Source organism: Vanessa cardui, chromosome 24, assembly GCF_905220365.1.
Source record: "Vanessa cardui chromosome 24, ilVanCard2.1, whole genome shotgun sequence".
Lineage (NCBI taxonomy): Eukaryota > Metazoa > Arthropoda > Insecta > Lepidoptera > Nymphalidae > Vanessa > Vanessa cardui.
The window spans coordinates 9,677,433-9,695,192 of NC_061146.1; the positions used below are offsets into that span (position 1 = coordinate 9,677,433).

Here is a 17,760-nt window from a genome sequence, read left to right on the forward strand (position 1 = left end):
GGGTAACTCACTCTAGGGATCCTGATTGATTTTATATTCAGAACCGATATAATGTTTTGAGTAAAGTATATTTTGATTTTCAATTCATTAATGCATCAAGTTGATAAAATACATCTGAAGCGAGATATATAAAAAAACAATTCAAAACGAATAACAAAAAAAAGTATAACAACAATAATATTGTTCTAGAACATTCCAATCGTTCTATAACATTCATTCTCGTTCACTCACTAACGGTTTATAATTTTAAATGTAGCGTGATAAGGGCTATTGTTTACTTAAAGCGTTGCTAAGCGAAGCGGCACAACCTAACACAGCACCTCGCACTGTGGGATACGCTGGAAACAGAAATATATATTTTTAATTTACTTATGGCAACAAGGCTTACAATTAATTAACTATAGGACACCTGTATCAACAGTTGCTCATACCAGGGCTCGAACCTGGGACCACCAGTTATCGAATGTTTTAATTTCAAAATATAGAGCAGAGCGGTAAACGGGCTGATAGCAAGTATTATAACTGCCATAAACACGGTGTAGGGAATGATAACCAAATCTTCCTCTATCTATGGTCAACCTTGTGATAATTCTAGTTGCTGATTATCGATTTCACAACATTGAGATGTATTGGAGTATTGTGTGTGTGTGTTTGTGTGTGTGTGAATGTGTATGTGCGTGTGCGTGTGTGAATGTGTATGTGCGTGTTTATGTGTGTGTAAATGTTTATGTGCACGTGTGTGTGTGTTTGTATGCGTACGAGTGTGTATTTGTGCATACGTGTGTGTGTGTGTGTGTGTGTGTGTGTGTGTGTGTGTGTGTGTGTTTGTGTCTGTGTGCGTCCGAGTGAGTGTGTATTTGTGCGTGCTAGTGTGTGTGTGTGTGTGTGTGTGTGTGTGTGTGTTTGAGTGTGTGTGTGTGTATGTGCGTGAGTGCGTGCGTGCGTGCGTGCGTGCGTACCGGCGGCGGTCACCAGAGGCGCGGCGCGGCGAGCGCGGGGAAGCCGGCGTCGCGCGCGCGCCAGTAGTCTCCGCCGAACACCCACGCCTCCTCGCCGCACTCCGAGCTCTTGCTGTGGACCAAACCCCTCATACAGACTACACTGCTCTGCTTTATATACAAAACTTAAGCGACAAATATAGACATTTCGTTAGATAGTATATAACATCGCTTTGATAAACATATAGAAACAAAAAATTGTTTTTTTTTTGTTCATTCATTCATTATTATCCAGTTTCTTTGTTTATGCATTTATTGTTATTCAAAAAAAAATATCCCAAATTTTTAAAATACTGAATACAGTAACAATTGATATATTTTAAATTGTTAACAAGTCTTTCATGAGGATATTAACAAGGTCAATCGCAAGCCGTGGGTACCGTAAAAATTGACCATCACTTAAACACCATATGACAGCAATCAATCCGTATTTAATTGGTGGTAGGGCTTTGTGCAAGCCCGTCTGGGTAGGTACCACCCACTCATCAGTTATTCTACCGCCAAATAACAGTACTCAGTATTGTTGTGTTCCGGTTTGACGTGTGAATGAGCCAGTGTAACTACAGGCACAAGGGACATAACATCTTAGTTCCTGTGATCTTAGTAGTTAATATTTCTTACAGCGTCATTGTCTATGGGCGATAGTGACCTATTAACATCATGTGGCTTATATACTCTACCAAGCTATACCATAAAAAAAATCTGCATCAATATGGGTGGAATACAAGTGTCTAGTTACCGGAACCAAGATGGCGTGTGTTCCGGCGAGTCGCGCCTCCTTTCCCGCTGGGCTTGCTCCAACTGGTGCTTGAATTGCTCAGCTGCCTCTACGTCCCCTTCTTCTAACGCACGCTGGTCCGGTCTGGAAGATTTTTGAAAAAGAAATATAAAGTAATGATAGATGTCAACTTTGGTGTTTAACATCAACAGCCTGGCATTCCACAGCTGGGCTAATGGCCTCATTTCCTTTTGAGGGGAAGGTTTGGAACATATTCCACCACGCTGCTCCAATGCGAGTTGGTAGAATACACATGTGGCTGAATTTCTATGAAATTAGACATAGGCAGGTTTTCTCATGATGTTCTCCTTCACCGCCGAGCACGAGATGAATTATAAAGACAAATTAAGCACATAAATATTCAGCGGTGAATGGGATCGAACACGCAATCTTCGGTTAAGATGCACGCGTTCTAACGCGGCCATCTCGGCTTAAGGCGGGGTAAATAGGGATATTAGTAATTACTTAATTAATTTGAGGAAACAACAACAACAGCCTGTAAATTTCTCACAGCTGGGCTTAAGGACCCCATCTCCCTTTGAGGAAAAGAATTGGAGCATATTCCACTACGCTGCTCCAATGAGGGTGGGTGGAATACACATGTGGCGAAATTTCTATGAAATTAGACATAGGCAGGTTTCCTTGCGATGTTTTCCTTTACCGCTGAGCACGAGATGATTTATAAAGACAAATTAAGCACATGAATCATCGGTGCTTGCCTGGGTTTGAACACGCAATCATCGGTTAAGATGCACGCGTTCTAACGCGGCCATCTCGGTTGAAGGGATATTATAGTACGACACAACATAGATGTCGCATCGGCAAAATTCGTAAAACCGATCACATCCGAATTGAGTACGCTATCCCAAATTATCAATATTTATTTCTCATGCGAATACGATCTTTGTACAAACGTAATAACTTGTAATAACTTGTAATATCATATGACCCAACATATTCGTCAATTTGACGCGTCGATTCACATGCACTTGCTTTCTCTGACGCGTGAATCTATAGCGACGAATAGCGTCGAATCGCGCGATAGGGAGCTATTTCTATTGGTCGTGTAAATCGTCAGTAATCGGTTTTATTTTCATTCCATTGCATTTTCCGATGCTACATCTAATTTGTGTCGTACTATATTTACTTAATTGATTTGAGGAAACACTACCCTTTAAAGGGAAAGGGTAGCTTAAGGGTAGTTAGTGTGCTCACCGGAAGCGCGTGTCTGTGTGCGGCAGCAGCTCGCGCAGGCCGGGCTCCAGCTCGTTGAGCTCGATGGCGAAGCGCGTGAACCCGTAGTACAGCTCGTGCTCGGCCGGCATCGCGCCTGCGCACGCGCACGACAATTACAATACTACATACATACTTAATTGTACTTAACCAATTACACCAATTGCATGAAGATGCATACTTAATTTAATTAATATCTGTTTAAGGTTCGTCGTGGTGGTCGAGTATACGTTGGATTTTATGGGTACACCACTCCAAAGTCTTAGGGTCGATTCATGGCCGATTCGATGTAGAAGAAGTTCATTAGTGTCTATTTTGTTTTCGGTCTGGGTGATTGTTGTGCCGTCGTTACTTCTGTTTTTCCATAACACAAGTGCTTTAGCTTTAGCACTTTGGGATCAATCAGAGTAATGTGTGTGATGTTGTCCAATATTTATTTATTTTATTAATAATTTATAATTACAATATTTATAATCTGTTTAAGGTTCCGTAATCGAAACACGAATTCATTAAAAATCCCAAATATTGTACTATTTTAATGCCAGGGCTTTGTGCAAATCTATCTGGGTAGGTACCATCCAAACATATATTTTATGGCTAAATTATACTTAGTATTCTGGTTTGAAGGGCGAGTGGGCCAGTGTATCTAATGGTTCAAAAAAATATAGCATTTTAGTGCCCATGGTTAGTTACAAGTTGGCTAAGTAGGAAGTGGTTAATATTTATTAAAGCGTTTCCGTTCCCATGTCTAAGGGAAATTGTGACCATTTCCCATGAGATGCTCTATTTGGCCATGTACAATAAATTTGAATTAAATTTGACAATCTTATGGACTACACACCAGGCCTCCACAGGCATTTAGCGGCGGGCGGGTCGCCGGCATACAGGGCTTCGGACCAGCGGCCCGCCAGGCGCAGCCGGGTGCCGGTGCCGGCCTCCGTCACGGCGCCGCGCACCTCATGGCGACTGCTGGACCAGGAACTGGCCTGCGCACACGTGTCACACATTACTGCATCTTGAAAATGTATTTATTTACGACGTCACATTAGAAACTTCTAAAATCAATGATATTCTAATAAACAGATATGTTATATCCATACTAAACAACAGAAAAAAGTGTGCCGCGCCGGGGACCGTTTATTTTAGTTTATTGTTACATTTCGTTAAAAGTAAAAAGGATAGCTTGATAAAAACAATAAGTAAAAGGGATAACTAGATGTTTTAATTACGCAAAACGTATTACTACAACATCATTGTCTAAAATGATCACTGTTTCTTTAATAAAGTATTGTATGTATTATATACAAAAATCTTCCTTTCGAATCACTCCATCTATTAAAAAAACGCATCAAAATTCGTTGCGGAATTGTAAATATCTAAGCATACATAAGGACATACAGCGGTGAGAGACCTTATTTTATACTATGTAATGATAATAATGCATCAATGCAACTGACAGTCACAAATTTGTTACCAGCTCGACAATCCAAGACGGATTGTCCCTTGCTTTTACTACTACTGAAAGATGACGTCACTTCCTCCACCACTTGAATCAGAGGTTTATCTGTAGTTAGAAAGAATAAAGAGTAACCCGTCCCGGACTCACACGGATACTAAAAAATACTTTCTTATAATTTAAAAAGGTTAATCCCACAAAACTCCACAAAATACAAGCACAATCTTGGTGTGTCAGGCGTGTGTGGGCACCTTGATGAAGTTGAGCTTGCAGGAGATGTCGGAGCCGTGGCACGTGATGTGCATGTCGCCGTACTGGTCCACCCAGCGCTGGCCGCCGAACAGGTTGTGCACGCACGTCGTCACCTGCACGAACATTCAAATTTATTAATTGAATTAAATCTCCGTGGGACCTCAATCAATCAATCAAAATAAACTTTATTCAAGTAGGCTAAGCACTTTTGAATCATCGTTTTACAATTAAGTGAAGCTACCACCGGTTCGGAAAGTAGATTCTACCGAGAAGAACCGGCAAGAAACTCAGTGGTAATTCTTTCTTAAAATTTAAAAAATACAAAGTTATGTTAGTTACACTTATTTAAATTAATATATCCTGCTTGGAATTCAACAGGTATTAACTCCACGCTTTTTTATCATATATAAAATCATGTATCGAGTAATATGCTTTTTTTACCGATGTATTTTGAATTTACGAAACGGCAAAGTTAAAAATGTCTGCGGAATTTTATTATAGAAACGGAGTGGCGTACCCATGAAAACCGGTGTACACTACTCGACCACGGGGGTCGTCAACGTTGCAATGTTGTTTAATTTAAAATATAATTTTTAAAGTAAAAAAAAATGTGACTTTATTTTATAAAATGTCAGACAATCGAATAATTATTGTCATTATTCAAATCGAATCAAATCAATTTATTTAAGTAAACTTCACAATGAATCGTTTTTGAATCAATCGTTTCGGAGCAGCCTCCAGCGAGAAGCAACGGTAAGAAACTCGCATAGTTGCTCTTTTCAAATAAACAGATTTACAATACTGTACTATACAATAAATTATTGTCCTATGATGGAACCCGAGCCTAACTCCAGGCGTTTCTTTCTAAAAAGTACCCTTTTAATGAATAATATGATTTATTTACTAATTTAGCCTTAATAGTATATTTAAATGTAGTCAACGGTAAATTGATTATGTATCCCGGTATCTTATTATACCATTGCCTAAAGACGTTCTCTGTACCGCAAGCAAACGGGAACTAGGATTTTATGATCATCAACAACCCTACCTTGTTCCAACTGTAATGGTCTCCCGTGGTCAGCAGCTTGACGTGGACGCGGCCGGCCGGCTGGAACTCCATTGACTTCCCCCAGAACTTCGTCTTGATACGGGCCTCCTGCCAGAATACCCAGCGGGGGGACTCAGCGTGGCACGCTGAGATCGGGGGGTGGTGGGATACCTATTAAAGTTTTTAGTAGATATTATTATTTAGTTAACGATGGTGTGTCAGACTAAGAACATATAAGAACGCGTCCATTTTAACTGATTGCGGGTTCAAATCCAGGTAAGCAAATCATTTTCATATACTTAACTTGTCTGAATTATAAACTCATCTTCGGTTCTGCGATAAAGAAAACCCAAAATGCGTCTTATTTTAATGAAATAATACGTACACACGTGTGTCCAATCCGCATTGGAGCGTGGTGGAATAAGCTGCAAACCTTGTATTCAAAGGTAGAAACGGCCTTAGGCCAGTAGTGAGATATGTATATGTTGTTACAGTACAGTCTAGCTGAGATGATATGTTAGATAATAATTACTATATAATATTGATTTAATAACTGAATGGTATCCATAAGATGGCAAAAGAAATAGAGGTAGACAGACTAAAAGATGGGAAGAAGACATTATAGAAATATTTACCATGCTTTTTATTTTTGTTCGGTGGAGCTCGATATTTCGACATTGTCTACGAATGTCTACGAATGTCTTGTTCTACGAGAACAAGACATAGACATTCGGAACAAAAATAAAAAAAACATGGTAAATATCCCGAAATTAATAACTTTAATAATAAAAATAACCATGTTAATTTAAAATCTTATTATAGAAATGGCTGGTACTACATGGTTGCGTACAGCAAAGGACAGGACACAGTGGAAATCTTTAGAGGAGGCCTTTGTCGAAGGACAAGCTGCGATCAGTGGCGTAGCTATCGTAGGGCCAGGAGGTGCAGTGCACCAGGGCCCCGGAGTTCAGGGGGCCCTCTAAACTAACCTTAAGCTTCTGTAGCTAGAAAATCACGACCCTGCGCACAAGATTTCTTATTTGGTATCTATAATTTTAAAGGGTAATTATTAGTTATAGAGGGATGAAAAAGAGGAGATGAGGGCCCGATGCTTTTTCTATGCACTAGGGCCCTTCCTCACCTAGCTACGCCACTGGCTGCGATACCACAACCACCTTTGCCGATATTTAATTTAATGATAGGGAACCTAGTGTTTAAGTTTTGGCACGTTTAAGTAATTAGATATAGTTTGTAAAACTAAGAAGAGCAATAAAGGCTTTATTATTATTAATTTTGATTTACATTTAGTAACTATATTGCCGAGATGGCCCAGTGGTTAAAACGCGTGCATCTTAACCGATGATTGCGGGTTCAAACCCAGGCAAGCACCGCTGATTCATGTGCTTAATTTGTCTTTACAATTCATCTCGTGCTCAGCGGTGAAGGAAAACATCGTGAGGAAACCTGCATGTGACAAATTTCATAGAAATTCTGCCACATGTGTATTCCACCAACCAGCATTGGAACAGCGTGGTGGAATATGTTCCAAACCTTCTCCTCAAAGGGAGAGGAGGCGTTTAGCCCAGCAGTAAGAATTTACAGGCTGTTGTTGTTGGAACTATATTGAAGCTGAGTGCAAGCTGATTACTATAGTATGGTCAGGTTTTGGCGAAGAATGAAATCTAATGAATATTTTGTTTGAGGGATGAGGACGATGAGGTTAGACAGCACAGTAAGAATAAAACTGACTGTCGACTACAAGTGAAGATTAAGAGTCAGTCGGTGACAGTGAGGTATGACAAGCGGGTCGGTCACCTGCTCGGCGACGAAGCGGAAGCCCCGGTCCTCGCGCACGCACTCGTACGTCTCGCACAGCAGCGGGTTGAAGGGCTTCGACGCGGCCCGGTGCGCACCCGCCGCGTACGCGCTCACCGCGAACGCCGCCACCAGCGCGCAGCGCTCCGCCCCGCCCGAGGCGCCCGCCGCAGCCTCCAGCAGCTCCGAGTACTCCAGCTCCTCGCACAGGCGCTGAACAGCCGCCCGTTAGTGCCCACCACACACTGACCACATACCGCCCCCCCCGCCCCCCCCGCGCCACCTACCTGCAGCATGTTGAGCGGCTCGTTGATGGTCACCGGCATGGAGATCTGGCTGAGGTCCTTGCCGATGTTCTTGTAGAGCAGGTTCCACAGGCTGGGCCCCCCGGGCGAGGGCCGGGGGCGCGGCAGGCGCGTGCGGCGCGTCCAGTGCGCTCCCACCGCCGGCTCCGCGCGTTCCGCCGACACCACTGGGGGGGGAGGCCATATTATACCATGTTATAGTGGGACCGGATCGCAAGTGGTTATGGGGAAGAATGACGACCTCCATGTTCGAGTGGTGTGTACACCGGTTTTCGTGGGTACGCCACTCTGAGGTCCCGGGTTCGATTCCTGGCCGAGTCGATGTAGATTACCATTAGTTTTCTATGTTGTCTCGGGTCTGGGTGTTTGTGGTACCGTCGTTACTTCTGATTTCCATAACACAAGTGCTTCAGCTACTTACATTGGGATAAGAGTAATGTATGTGATGTTGTCTCATATTTATTTATTATTTACTTATTATTTAAGAATGAAAGTTATCTCACTCGCAGCATCCGAGTTGTCGGAGCTCGCAGAACCCTCCTCGCTGCTGAGTGAGCCGGCTTCGGAGGATGAGTCTCCGTCCAGCTCAATGACTCCCGCCTGTGACCGGTAAACAATCTTGGATTATTATACAGTTCAGTTGTCGATAAAAAACCAAATGATTTGATTCGTTATTGTTTACAACATAGTGACGTCATCATCGTAGAAGTTCACAATACACCTTGATTGTTACCTCGTCAGCGTTCAGAATGTCATTCTTATTGATGTCGTCGTGTTCTTCGGCGTCGAAGAATTCTGACGCGGACACACACGACGAGCTGTAGCTGAGCGAGTGTTGAAACTGACGGTTCTGCACGGAAATAACGGTGATCATAAGCGTATCGTATGTTTTAGGACGGTGTCAACCACAGGGATCAAAGACAAAACCTTCAATTTTGAAAATAGCAAAGCTAAGTCCAGTTATAGTTGAGCTACTATTTAACCAACGTTATTATTATATCATAAATGGAATCTTGAAATATATTTTGTGTTTGCCTTGGAGATTGTTTAATATGGGCTTAGAAACGCATTTGTTCACTTAGTGGTAGGGCTTTGTGCAAGTCCGTCTGGGTAGGTACCACCCACTCATCAGTTATTCTACTGCCAAACAACAGTACGCAGTATTGCTGTGTTCCGGTTTGAAGGGTGAGTGAGCCAGTGTAACTACAGGTACAAGGGACATAACATCTTAGTTCCCAAGGTTGGGGGCGCATTGACGATTTTTTTTTTTTTTTTTAATGGTATAGGTTGGCGGACGAGCATATGGGCCACCTGATGGTAAGTGGTCACCATCGCCCATAGACATTAACGCTGTAAGAATTATTAACTATTCCTTACATCGTCAATGTGCCGCCACGATGTAAGGAATAATTAATATTTCTTACAGCGTCATTGTCTATGGGTGATGTGGTCTTGAACAATGAGTATCTTGTCTTCCCGTGCATATCACATGTGGGTATTGCAATGGGCATGAGTGTGTGTGTGTCTATGTGTGTGTGTTTAGTGAGGGAGGGGGGGGGGGCACTGACCGCGGTGACGTCGGAGTCGTGTCCCACGGACGACAGCTCGGCGAGGTCGGAGGCGTCGTGGATGCGGGACAGGCGCGAGCGCAGCTCTGCGGACAACACTTCTCGCTCATTCACATTTATGTACCCGGGGGACGCGAGCGCGCATGCGTGCCGGGGACATGGGGGCAGAAATTGACCATGGTCAGGTTAGGTTGGGTGATAGCGGTGTCGCACGAATTTAATAATAAAATGTGGTAAATTAAAAAAACTTAACGATTGGTGTATTTTGCTCAAAATCTGAAAGTTACTGGATAAATCGATTTTCTAAAAAGTAATTCAAAATTAGAATGTTCATTAGTGTTGCACATAATTTATTTTTCAATCACTGGATACATTAGGAACTGTATCCACATATCAGAATACTTAAGTTTGAACCAGTGCCGTGCATAATAAAGTCAAGTGAGACACGCCAGGTGCGATGCAAGGATGGGACATAGGGCTCCGCGGGGGGCGCGCTCACCCGAGTTCTGCTGCAGCGCGGCGGCCAGGTCGCTGCGCAGCGCCGACAGCAGCGGTGCGCCTTCGCCCGCGTGCGCGCGCAGCCGCCCGCGCTCGCGCACCTGCGCACGCGCACGCACGTTACAGTCGGGGGGGGGGGGGGGGGGGAGTATACCATATTCAAAATCAAAATAAACTTTATACAAGTAGGCTTTTACATGCACTTTTCAATTTTCTACCACCGGTTCGGAAAGTAGATTCTACCGGGATGAACCGGCAAGAAAATCAGCAGATACTCTTGTTAAGTCATGTTAGTTAATACAATTATTTAAATTAATATATCCTGCTTGGAATTCAACAGGTATTAACTCCACGCTTTTTACTAACAGTGCCCAGAATAGTCACTTATCATAAGGTCATTGATACGTTAACCATCCCATTGTTTTTTAGAGAAAAGAAAACAATGTTTGATTGTGTGCTTGCAATATATATTTTTTAAATAAGGAGACCATTTTTTACAGACATTTTTGGCCACTTACGGAATACGGATTGTTGAAGTGCAACAAGTAAAATATTCGAGGTAGTTCATACGATGATGTTCATCGTTGTTTGATGTGGTAACTATTCTGAGTGGGATTATATTCCGCTAGAGGTTAGAGCCGAGATGACCCAGTGATTACAAGGCGTGCATCTTAATCGATGATTGCGGGTTCAAACCCAGGCAAACACCACTAAATATTCATGTGCTTAATTAATGTTTATAATTAATCTCGAAGGTAGGAAAACATCGTGAGGAAACCTCCATGTGTCTAATTTCATAGAAATTGTGCCACGTGTGTATTACACCAACATGTATTGGAACAGAGTGGTGAAATATGTTCCAAAACTTCTCCTTAAAGGGAGACCTTAGTCCAGCAGTGGGAAATTTACAGGCTGTTGTTGTTGTTCAGGTTACAGGACTTAAATATAAAGTAGGCTACAATTCTTACCAAGGTGGAGACGACGCTTTTGAGACTGGTCACCAAGTCCTTAGCGAGAACCGTGAAGTCTTCCCGCAACTGCTGGTCAGGTGTCAGGCTGCTCAGGCTCGTGGGCGCGTTGAGAGCCTCCGCCCCGGGCAGGGATTGGGGGCGAGTTGCGGCACAAGCTGGAAATTACAGACACAGATTAAAAAACTATTGTTTTTTTTAATGTGTATTTGACGTTGGTGTAAAGAAATAGATGCCAAAAAAGATTGGTTTCTATTTTTACAATTACATTAATTGTAATTTTTATTGTGATTGTGTGTGTGAATATTCGTGTTAAGTTTGTGCTGGATCAATTGTAAATCATCGTAATAAATATATAACCTTATTTTCAATAAACCTAATTTCAACTAAATTACTAGATTTGTTTATTTGTTTATATTATTTGAACAAAATGTCAATATAACATTAACTGTAGTTACTTTCAACATACATTTTATGTTTTCAATAAAACCAAATTACCACAAGGTGTCCTGAATAATTTCTATTTAACTATCAAAAGTACATAATTATAAAAATCATGCAAATATAAATGCATGCAAAGCTATTTCAATATAATCTAACCACCTACATATATATCTATAATAAAACACAATTAAAAAGCATTATTAACATTGGAATAACTACATCAATTAACTAATCAAAGTAACAATACACGACATTTTAATTTAACAGGATTAAAATAACCTATAAAAGTTTTACAGTTTATCCAAGGCGACATATTCTTTTAAGGTAACCAACCTCTCAATTACATCCGAAACTTGCATCTTTTACCAATTATTCTTCGAAGCACAGGAAAAAAAGTTCTGATGTGATTGACTAACAAACATCTGTACATCCCAATTTCAGCTTTTATAGTACTATAAAGAAATACTTTCTTCGCAAAGCTTCTCTACAAACTTCTTCCTGCATATGTTTTGTATTTTAATAGATTTTTCAGTTAATCATTACTAAAAAACATCGTCCCATACATTAGAATAGGTAAGTACCGTTGCCAAAACACGTTTTACTATATGAAAATATATTTTGTTGAGAGAAATATTAGTAACTTATTTATGAGTCTTGTACTTATAATTAATTATATTGACTCACCCAGTTAAATCAGAACACAGCAATACAAAGCAATGATATGAATACACTCATGTGATGAATTCAATGCATGCATTGCATGACTTTTGAAATTTGTGATGAATTTCACTCTTTTTATGTTGACGGTACAGCTCAAATCGTCACAGTTAGCAATAAAGACAGTACATAGTTCCAATCCAATAACATGAAAAGTTTAAGAAGTAATTCAAAGACACACAAAGAACAAACATTTTTATAGACATACATATTTGTAATAGCATATTTCTTATAAATTTAAACCTCTCTAAATCTTTCTTTGATCTACAATGATAACAAAACTCACATTCCCTTAATAACTTCAAGATGTGTAAACAGAACCACCTCCCAATCGGCACTATGTATCCACCACTGTCACTCGACATATTTATATATATAAAATAAACATATACGACCTCTTTTTTCAATATTGTTTTCCCAATTTTTTTTTTTATTATATATCGTCAACGCTAAGTGAAATGTATGAAGGTAATATTGAATAATATTAAGACTGAGCTGTGACGTAACGAAATGAGATAAGTGAATCATTTCATACGAGCTCGACGAGATAATCTAGAGATGTAAACACAGCTATAGATAATCTTTATGTATGGTCTTATGAAATCAGTGACAGCCTGGAAATATTCAGATAAGATTCAAGGTCACGTGAGTACGGGAGTACTTTTTATTTGCGATTTTTGTTAGCGTTACTTATAAGGTAATAAGTCAATAGTTATTTGTATAATTTGTGAGTAATTGTTTCTACTTGGTAGTAGGGCTTTGGACTGGCTTACTTAGGTAGGTAGAAATCACTCATGACATATACCGGTAAACAGTAATACCCAATATATAAAGTATATTGTAATATAATATATATAGTGTTACTGTGCGTGTGTCTACAAGTACAAGGGAGTTAACATCTTAATTCCCAAAGTTGGTGGGCCATAAGGAATGGTTAATATTTGTTATTTCACCACAATATTAATAACCATTAGTTGGACTATTTGTTCGTCTATCTGCCTATTATATGAATAAATATAAAAATACCTTTTAATTAATTTTATATTCATACTTATTTCAAAGCGATAACACTCGAAATGAAATTTAATTAAGAAAATTAATGAATGCCGCAGGGTCTGTTCTTGTTTTTTTATGTTATCTGTACTTAACGTAGAGATAGAAGAAATATAACAATATTATAGAATTGGGATGCATATCCAATTTTATTTTGACAGATATGTTTCAGATTTAGTTATTGAAAAAATGAGAAGACTTATTTCAGCTTTGACTGCTATGCACTTTAACGATACGGAAAGAAATATTATAAATTGTAAATTAATGTGACTTAAGTTATAATTCTTGACGCAAATTTAAAACACTCTTTTTTCCGTGGCGTCGTTGTAATCATCGCGCGAAGTCTACCAGACTTGCATTTCATACCGTATCGGATCGCCTTCGAACGGTGTGTACACCCAAATCCAAAATACTTTATTCAAGTAGGCTTTTACAAGCGCTTTTGAACCATAATTTAACAAACTGTATAAAGTGAAGCTACCACATAGTAGCATTACACATTCCATCATATATATATTTACATTATTTACATATATTCATTAATTACTTAAGAACTTATCTATAACTTATATTTTGGAAATGTATTTGTCAAATGTCATAATCGGATGAAAAATTACATACATATGATCTTTTACTACAGTGACATTTGCAATAAAAAAAAATAAAATCGAAATTTTGAATATAGAGTTCAATATTATCATGCTAGACAAATCATGTTAAAACATATCAAAATAAGAATTAATGCGTAGAGTTCAACGAACTTGCATGCAACTTGTGGCGTGTAATTGTGAATCGGGGGAGGGATGAAATAAATTAAAAAATTAAAATAGTCTTACGAACTAAGGCAGAGGCCAGAAATGTGGATAGAAACACTGGAAGGTAAAAAGAAAAAACGTATTCATTAGAAAGAGTGCTATTTTTAAATCAACTTTTTTTTAATCAAAATTAGCGGTAAAGCGGCTTTGATGTTAATTTATACAGATTAAATATGCGAAGTTAAAATTATTTCCGTAATATTAATTCTGTCTTGCGATGGAATATTATGCAATTAGCTCGATTCAATGCCATAGCTGTTCGTGCATGTTTGGCGCCATTTCATGTCATCGAAATATAAAATGGCCGACAGCATTGCGCAACTTACCGATCTCGTAGAATCCTTGACAAGACATACCATTGAAATGTGCATTTAAATTAAATAATGCAATTGGCTTTATATCATTTATATTTAATCAAAACAATAATAAAATGAATATAAACAATTAAAAAGACACACAATTTATAATATAAAAGGTTTCCTTGGTAACAACTTTCAGTGATTTCTCTATTCAGTGCGTACAAGTTTTGACATCTCGGTAACATTTAGACTAAAAACAAATGCACACAGTTACAACGGCGTACGCGCGGTTAAATATGAATGTTCATACGTCTTATTGATCCTGAGCTAACAAAAGTAGATGTATCTTGTAAAAAAATCTATATATTACAACTTAATAGAATCAGTAGAAATTTTTCTTCTAAGCAAAAAATGTAGTGTACATTTTTGATTAATTTGAAAAATATGTATTTCTTTTAAAAAGTATAAGAAAAAAATGTTTTTTTTTTTAAACTTTTTCTGATTTTAATAATTTCTGAATTTTTTTTCTGATTTTAATATATATCAAAATTAGCATATAAATAGCATAAGTATGATTCATATTTAACTGTGCGTATTCCAAAATATTATACAGGCAAGCACTAAGGTCGCTCTACTAGCGATAGACAAGGACAGATATAAGTGAGGAAGAGAGAAATAATGAGCTAAACACTGACTCACCAATAGGAAGCGAAGCTGCGGAGGCGGGGATGGAAGAGGCCCCGCCCCCCGGGGACGGGGGCGCTGTGAGCGCTGACAGCGCCTGCGAACGCGCATACAAAATGTTCTATTACAAATAATGACTCTAATACTGATATCATCTTTTAAGAAAAGTTCGACGGAATTTCTTTTTTTAAATCGAAATTAGCGGTAAAGTGATGTTCATTTATGATGACTGCGGTGTCATTCATCTTTTAGTAAAATGCTATGCAGGAAAAATTACAGTCAACAATTAAGAGCAGATACAGAACAGTTTTAAAATCTATCTCCGATCGCAAAATCCACCAATTCTCTACATGGGAAAACTAAGTACAGAAGTATTATACCATAAAGTCGGGATAGCTACTTAGATTTTCCTGATACAATAAAATCAAAAACCTATTGAGTGGTTTCACTCTGAATTAGAACCCTTCAGGATCTGCAGCTTTACCTAAAATGTGATCTTCGAAATCTTAGGTCTTAATCCAATAATGGCCAAATTGTGTTCAGTTACCATGTGTGAGTTCGAGGGGTCGATGTGCGGGGGGGCCAGTTCGACGGACGCACACTTGCTGTTGGATTTCTTTTTGCGCAGACCGAACTTGCGACGATCCTTCTTTACGTTTGGCGATGCACCTTCTAAGGATACCTGGAAATGTTTACCGTGGAATTACTTAATAAACTATTTCTTTTCCAAAATCACATCACATACATTAATACAGGATGTGTCTTAGTCACCTCTTGCTCGATACCTCTGAATGCGAAATATAGGTTTTATAAGCCACGATTTTACAACAGTTTTCTAAGGCCGTGTTGGGGCATTTTTTAATTTTTGCAACATATAGACTACTTAATGGTAAGTGGTGGCCACCACCCGTCGACAATGGCGCTGTAAGATATATTAACCATTCCTAACATCAGCTATGCACCACCAACTTTGGCAACCAAGATGTTATGTCCCTTGTGCCTTTTGTTACTCTGGCTCACTCACCCTTCAAACCGGAACATAAAAATACTGAGTACTGTTGTTTTGTGGTAGAATATTTGATGAGTGGGTGGTACCTACCCTGACGGGTTTACACAGAGCCCTATCACTAAATGACATACATTTTAACATTTTCATTATATGAAAAAAAGCTTATTGAAAGATTCAACACGATCTATAAAGTAGGGTGTACATACTTAGCATAAATTGTTACATAAATAATTTCATAGACAAATGAGGATATATAAATCAGTCAAATAATTTCATCAAAATTCTGCCACATGTGCATTCCACCAACCCGCATTGGAATAGCGTGGTATATGTTCCAAACCCTCTCCATAATAGAAGAGGAGGCCTTATCCCAGCAGTGGGAAATTTACAGGCTGTTACTTAACTTTACTTTAAACATTTGCAATACCAACAGTTTTTGGACATCTTGACGCTTCACACACAATCACAATATGTCGACTTCGACTTTCGCAATACCGTTTATCTGTAAGCACAGATACTGTTAGTGTAACTCATTCCAATTATTAAATACTGGCTACTCGTCCTGGCTTCAGATGGATTTGATTAGGGGGGGGGGGGTAGGCTCGTGTATAATTAGGGGTCTACATAATAAGTTTTAAACAGATCTATCTAAATAAAAAAACCTTATTTTTTGGGCTGATCTATCCCCACACAAAACAACCCATCATCGTTGCATACCCAGAAGGGTATAATGGGACCATGTCTGTCACCAGGCTGAATCTCATGAACCGTTATAGTTAGACACTTGAAATTAATACAGAAATATTTATGTTCCCATTTTAAGAAAAAATACAAAACATAAATAAATATTGAAATCATACAACAGACATGCTTTTTTTGCAATACTTTTAGGTGGTACGGAACCCTTCGTACGTGAATCCGACTCGCACTTGACCGAATTGATTGAACATTGATAAGATTTGTCACAGAGCCGCGCGTGATTTTAACACAAAAGCAAATTATATTCCAGCAACCGCTCTGTAAGTTGATTTAGAGAATTTAAGGGCTGTCTCTTAATATAAATCAATTTTGCCATTAAGTCACCCTTGAACAAATGGCTGACACACATGCAGTCTTATGAAATAAACCTAATTTAATAGGAAATATGTTTAACAAAAAGTTTCATAATAATACCGCATACGCATATAACAACTGCAAAATACTGGTTGTTGCTAATCTTTGGAAGGACCTATGTCCAGCAGTGGTCGTATCAATGGTTGAAATGACGAGGATGATGATGGTACACAAATACAATTACACAATGCTTATTAATATACAGTATTCTTACATCAGTATCGTGGTGCGCTTGCTGTTGCAGCTCCAGCGCTTCCAGGAGTCGCTGAAGCTGCTGCACGGACAGCTGCGCTTGTCCCAGCTCGCGAGACGCCGTGTCCAGAGGACCGCCGGACTCTGGGGATTAAAAAGTCAGATTATTAATAAGATACAGTCGCCGTGGCATTTGTCAGTTAACTAGAGGTCTGTTCTCTCACGAAAATTAATGTAATATAATCGGTTTTATTTCTTTTAGATGTCTTTATTCTGTGTGTGATGTTACATTTGTAATCTCCCTTGTTTGAGACATCTTGAAGAACGCCACTCACTCAAATATGTATAAATTAATTTGACAGGACTCTATCGATCTCATTCTGATGTACCAGGATAAAAAGGGATAGCAATTGAAGTAGCGTATTGTTATTATCGATTATGCAAATCAAATCATATTCAAAATGGACTTTATTCGAATCGACTTCGGTTTTCTAATTCGATTCGAATAAAGTCCA

The 17,760-nt window shown here is 39.1% G+C and overlaps 1 protein-coding gene across 10 annotated transcripts in view; it reads right to left on the reverse strand.

Annotated features, from left to right (window-relative positions):
• Positions 1 to 56: 56 nt before the first annotated feature.
• Positions 57 to 17,760, reverse strand: part of LOC124540093 (oxysterol-binding protein-related protein 6-like) — a 57,171-nt gene continuing 39,467 nt past the window's right edge. For 7 of the 10 annotated variants that reach the window (XM_047117521.1, XM_047117514.1, XM_047117517.1 and 4 more), the window contains 17 exons: positions 17,268 to 17,389; positions 15,479 to 15,613; positions 14,947 to 15,028; positions 10,920 to 11,077; positions 9,953 to 10,052; positions 9,454 to 9,551; positions 8,607 to 8,735; positions 8,389 to 8,485; positions 7,868 to 8,052; positions 7,581 to 7,793; positions 5,766 to 5,936; positions 4,717 to 4,830; positions 3,851 to 3,995; positions 2,992 to 3,106; positions 1,738 to 1,860; positions 960 to 1,071; positions 57 to 338 (listed from right to left, as the gene is read on the reverse strand). In XM_047117521.1, the coding sequence (XP_046973477.1) occupies positions 969 to 1,071; positions 1,738 to 1,860; positions 2,992 to 3,106; positions 3,851 to 3,995; positions 4,717 to 4,830; positions 5,766 to 5,936; positions 7,581 to 7,793; positions 7,868 to 8,052; positions 8,389 to 8,485; positions 8,607 to 8,735; positions 9,454 to 9,551; positions 9,953 to 10,052; positions 10,920 to 11,077; positions 14,947 to 15,028; positions 15,479 to 15,613; positions 17,268 to 17,389 (2,090 nt within the window). In that variant the 3' untranslated portion in view covers positions 57 to 338; positions 960 to 968. Of the gene's footprint in view, positions 339 to 959; positions 1,072 to 1,733; positions 1,861 to 2,991; positions 3,107 to 3,850; positions 3,996 to 4,716; positions 4,831 to 5,765; positions 5,937 to 7,580; positions 7,794 to 7,867; positions 8,053 to 8,388; positions 8,486 to 8,606; positions 8,736 to 9,453; positions 9,552 to 9,952; positions 10,053 to 10,919; positions 11,078 to 14,946; positions 15,029 to 15,478; positions 15,614 to 17,267; positions 17,390 to 17,760 lie in introns of those variants that run through there. The other 3 variants (XM_047117520.1, XM_047117519.1, XM_047117523.1) reach the window with 3 other exon arrangements.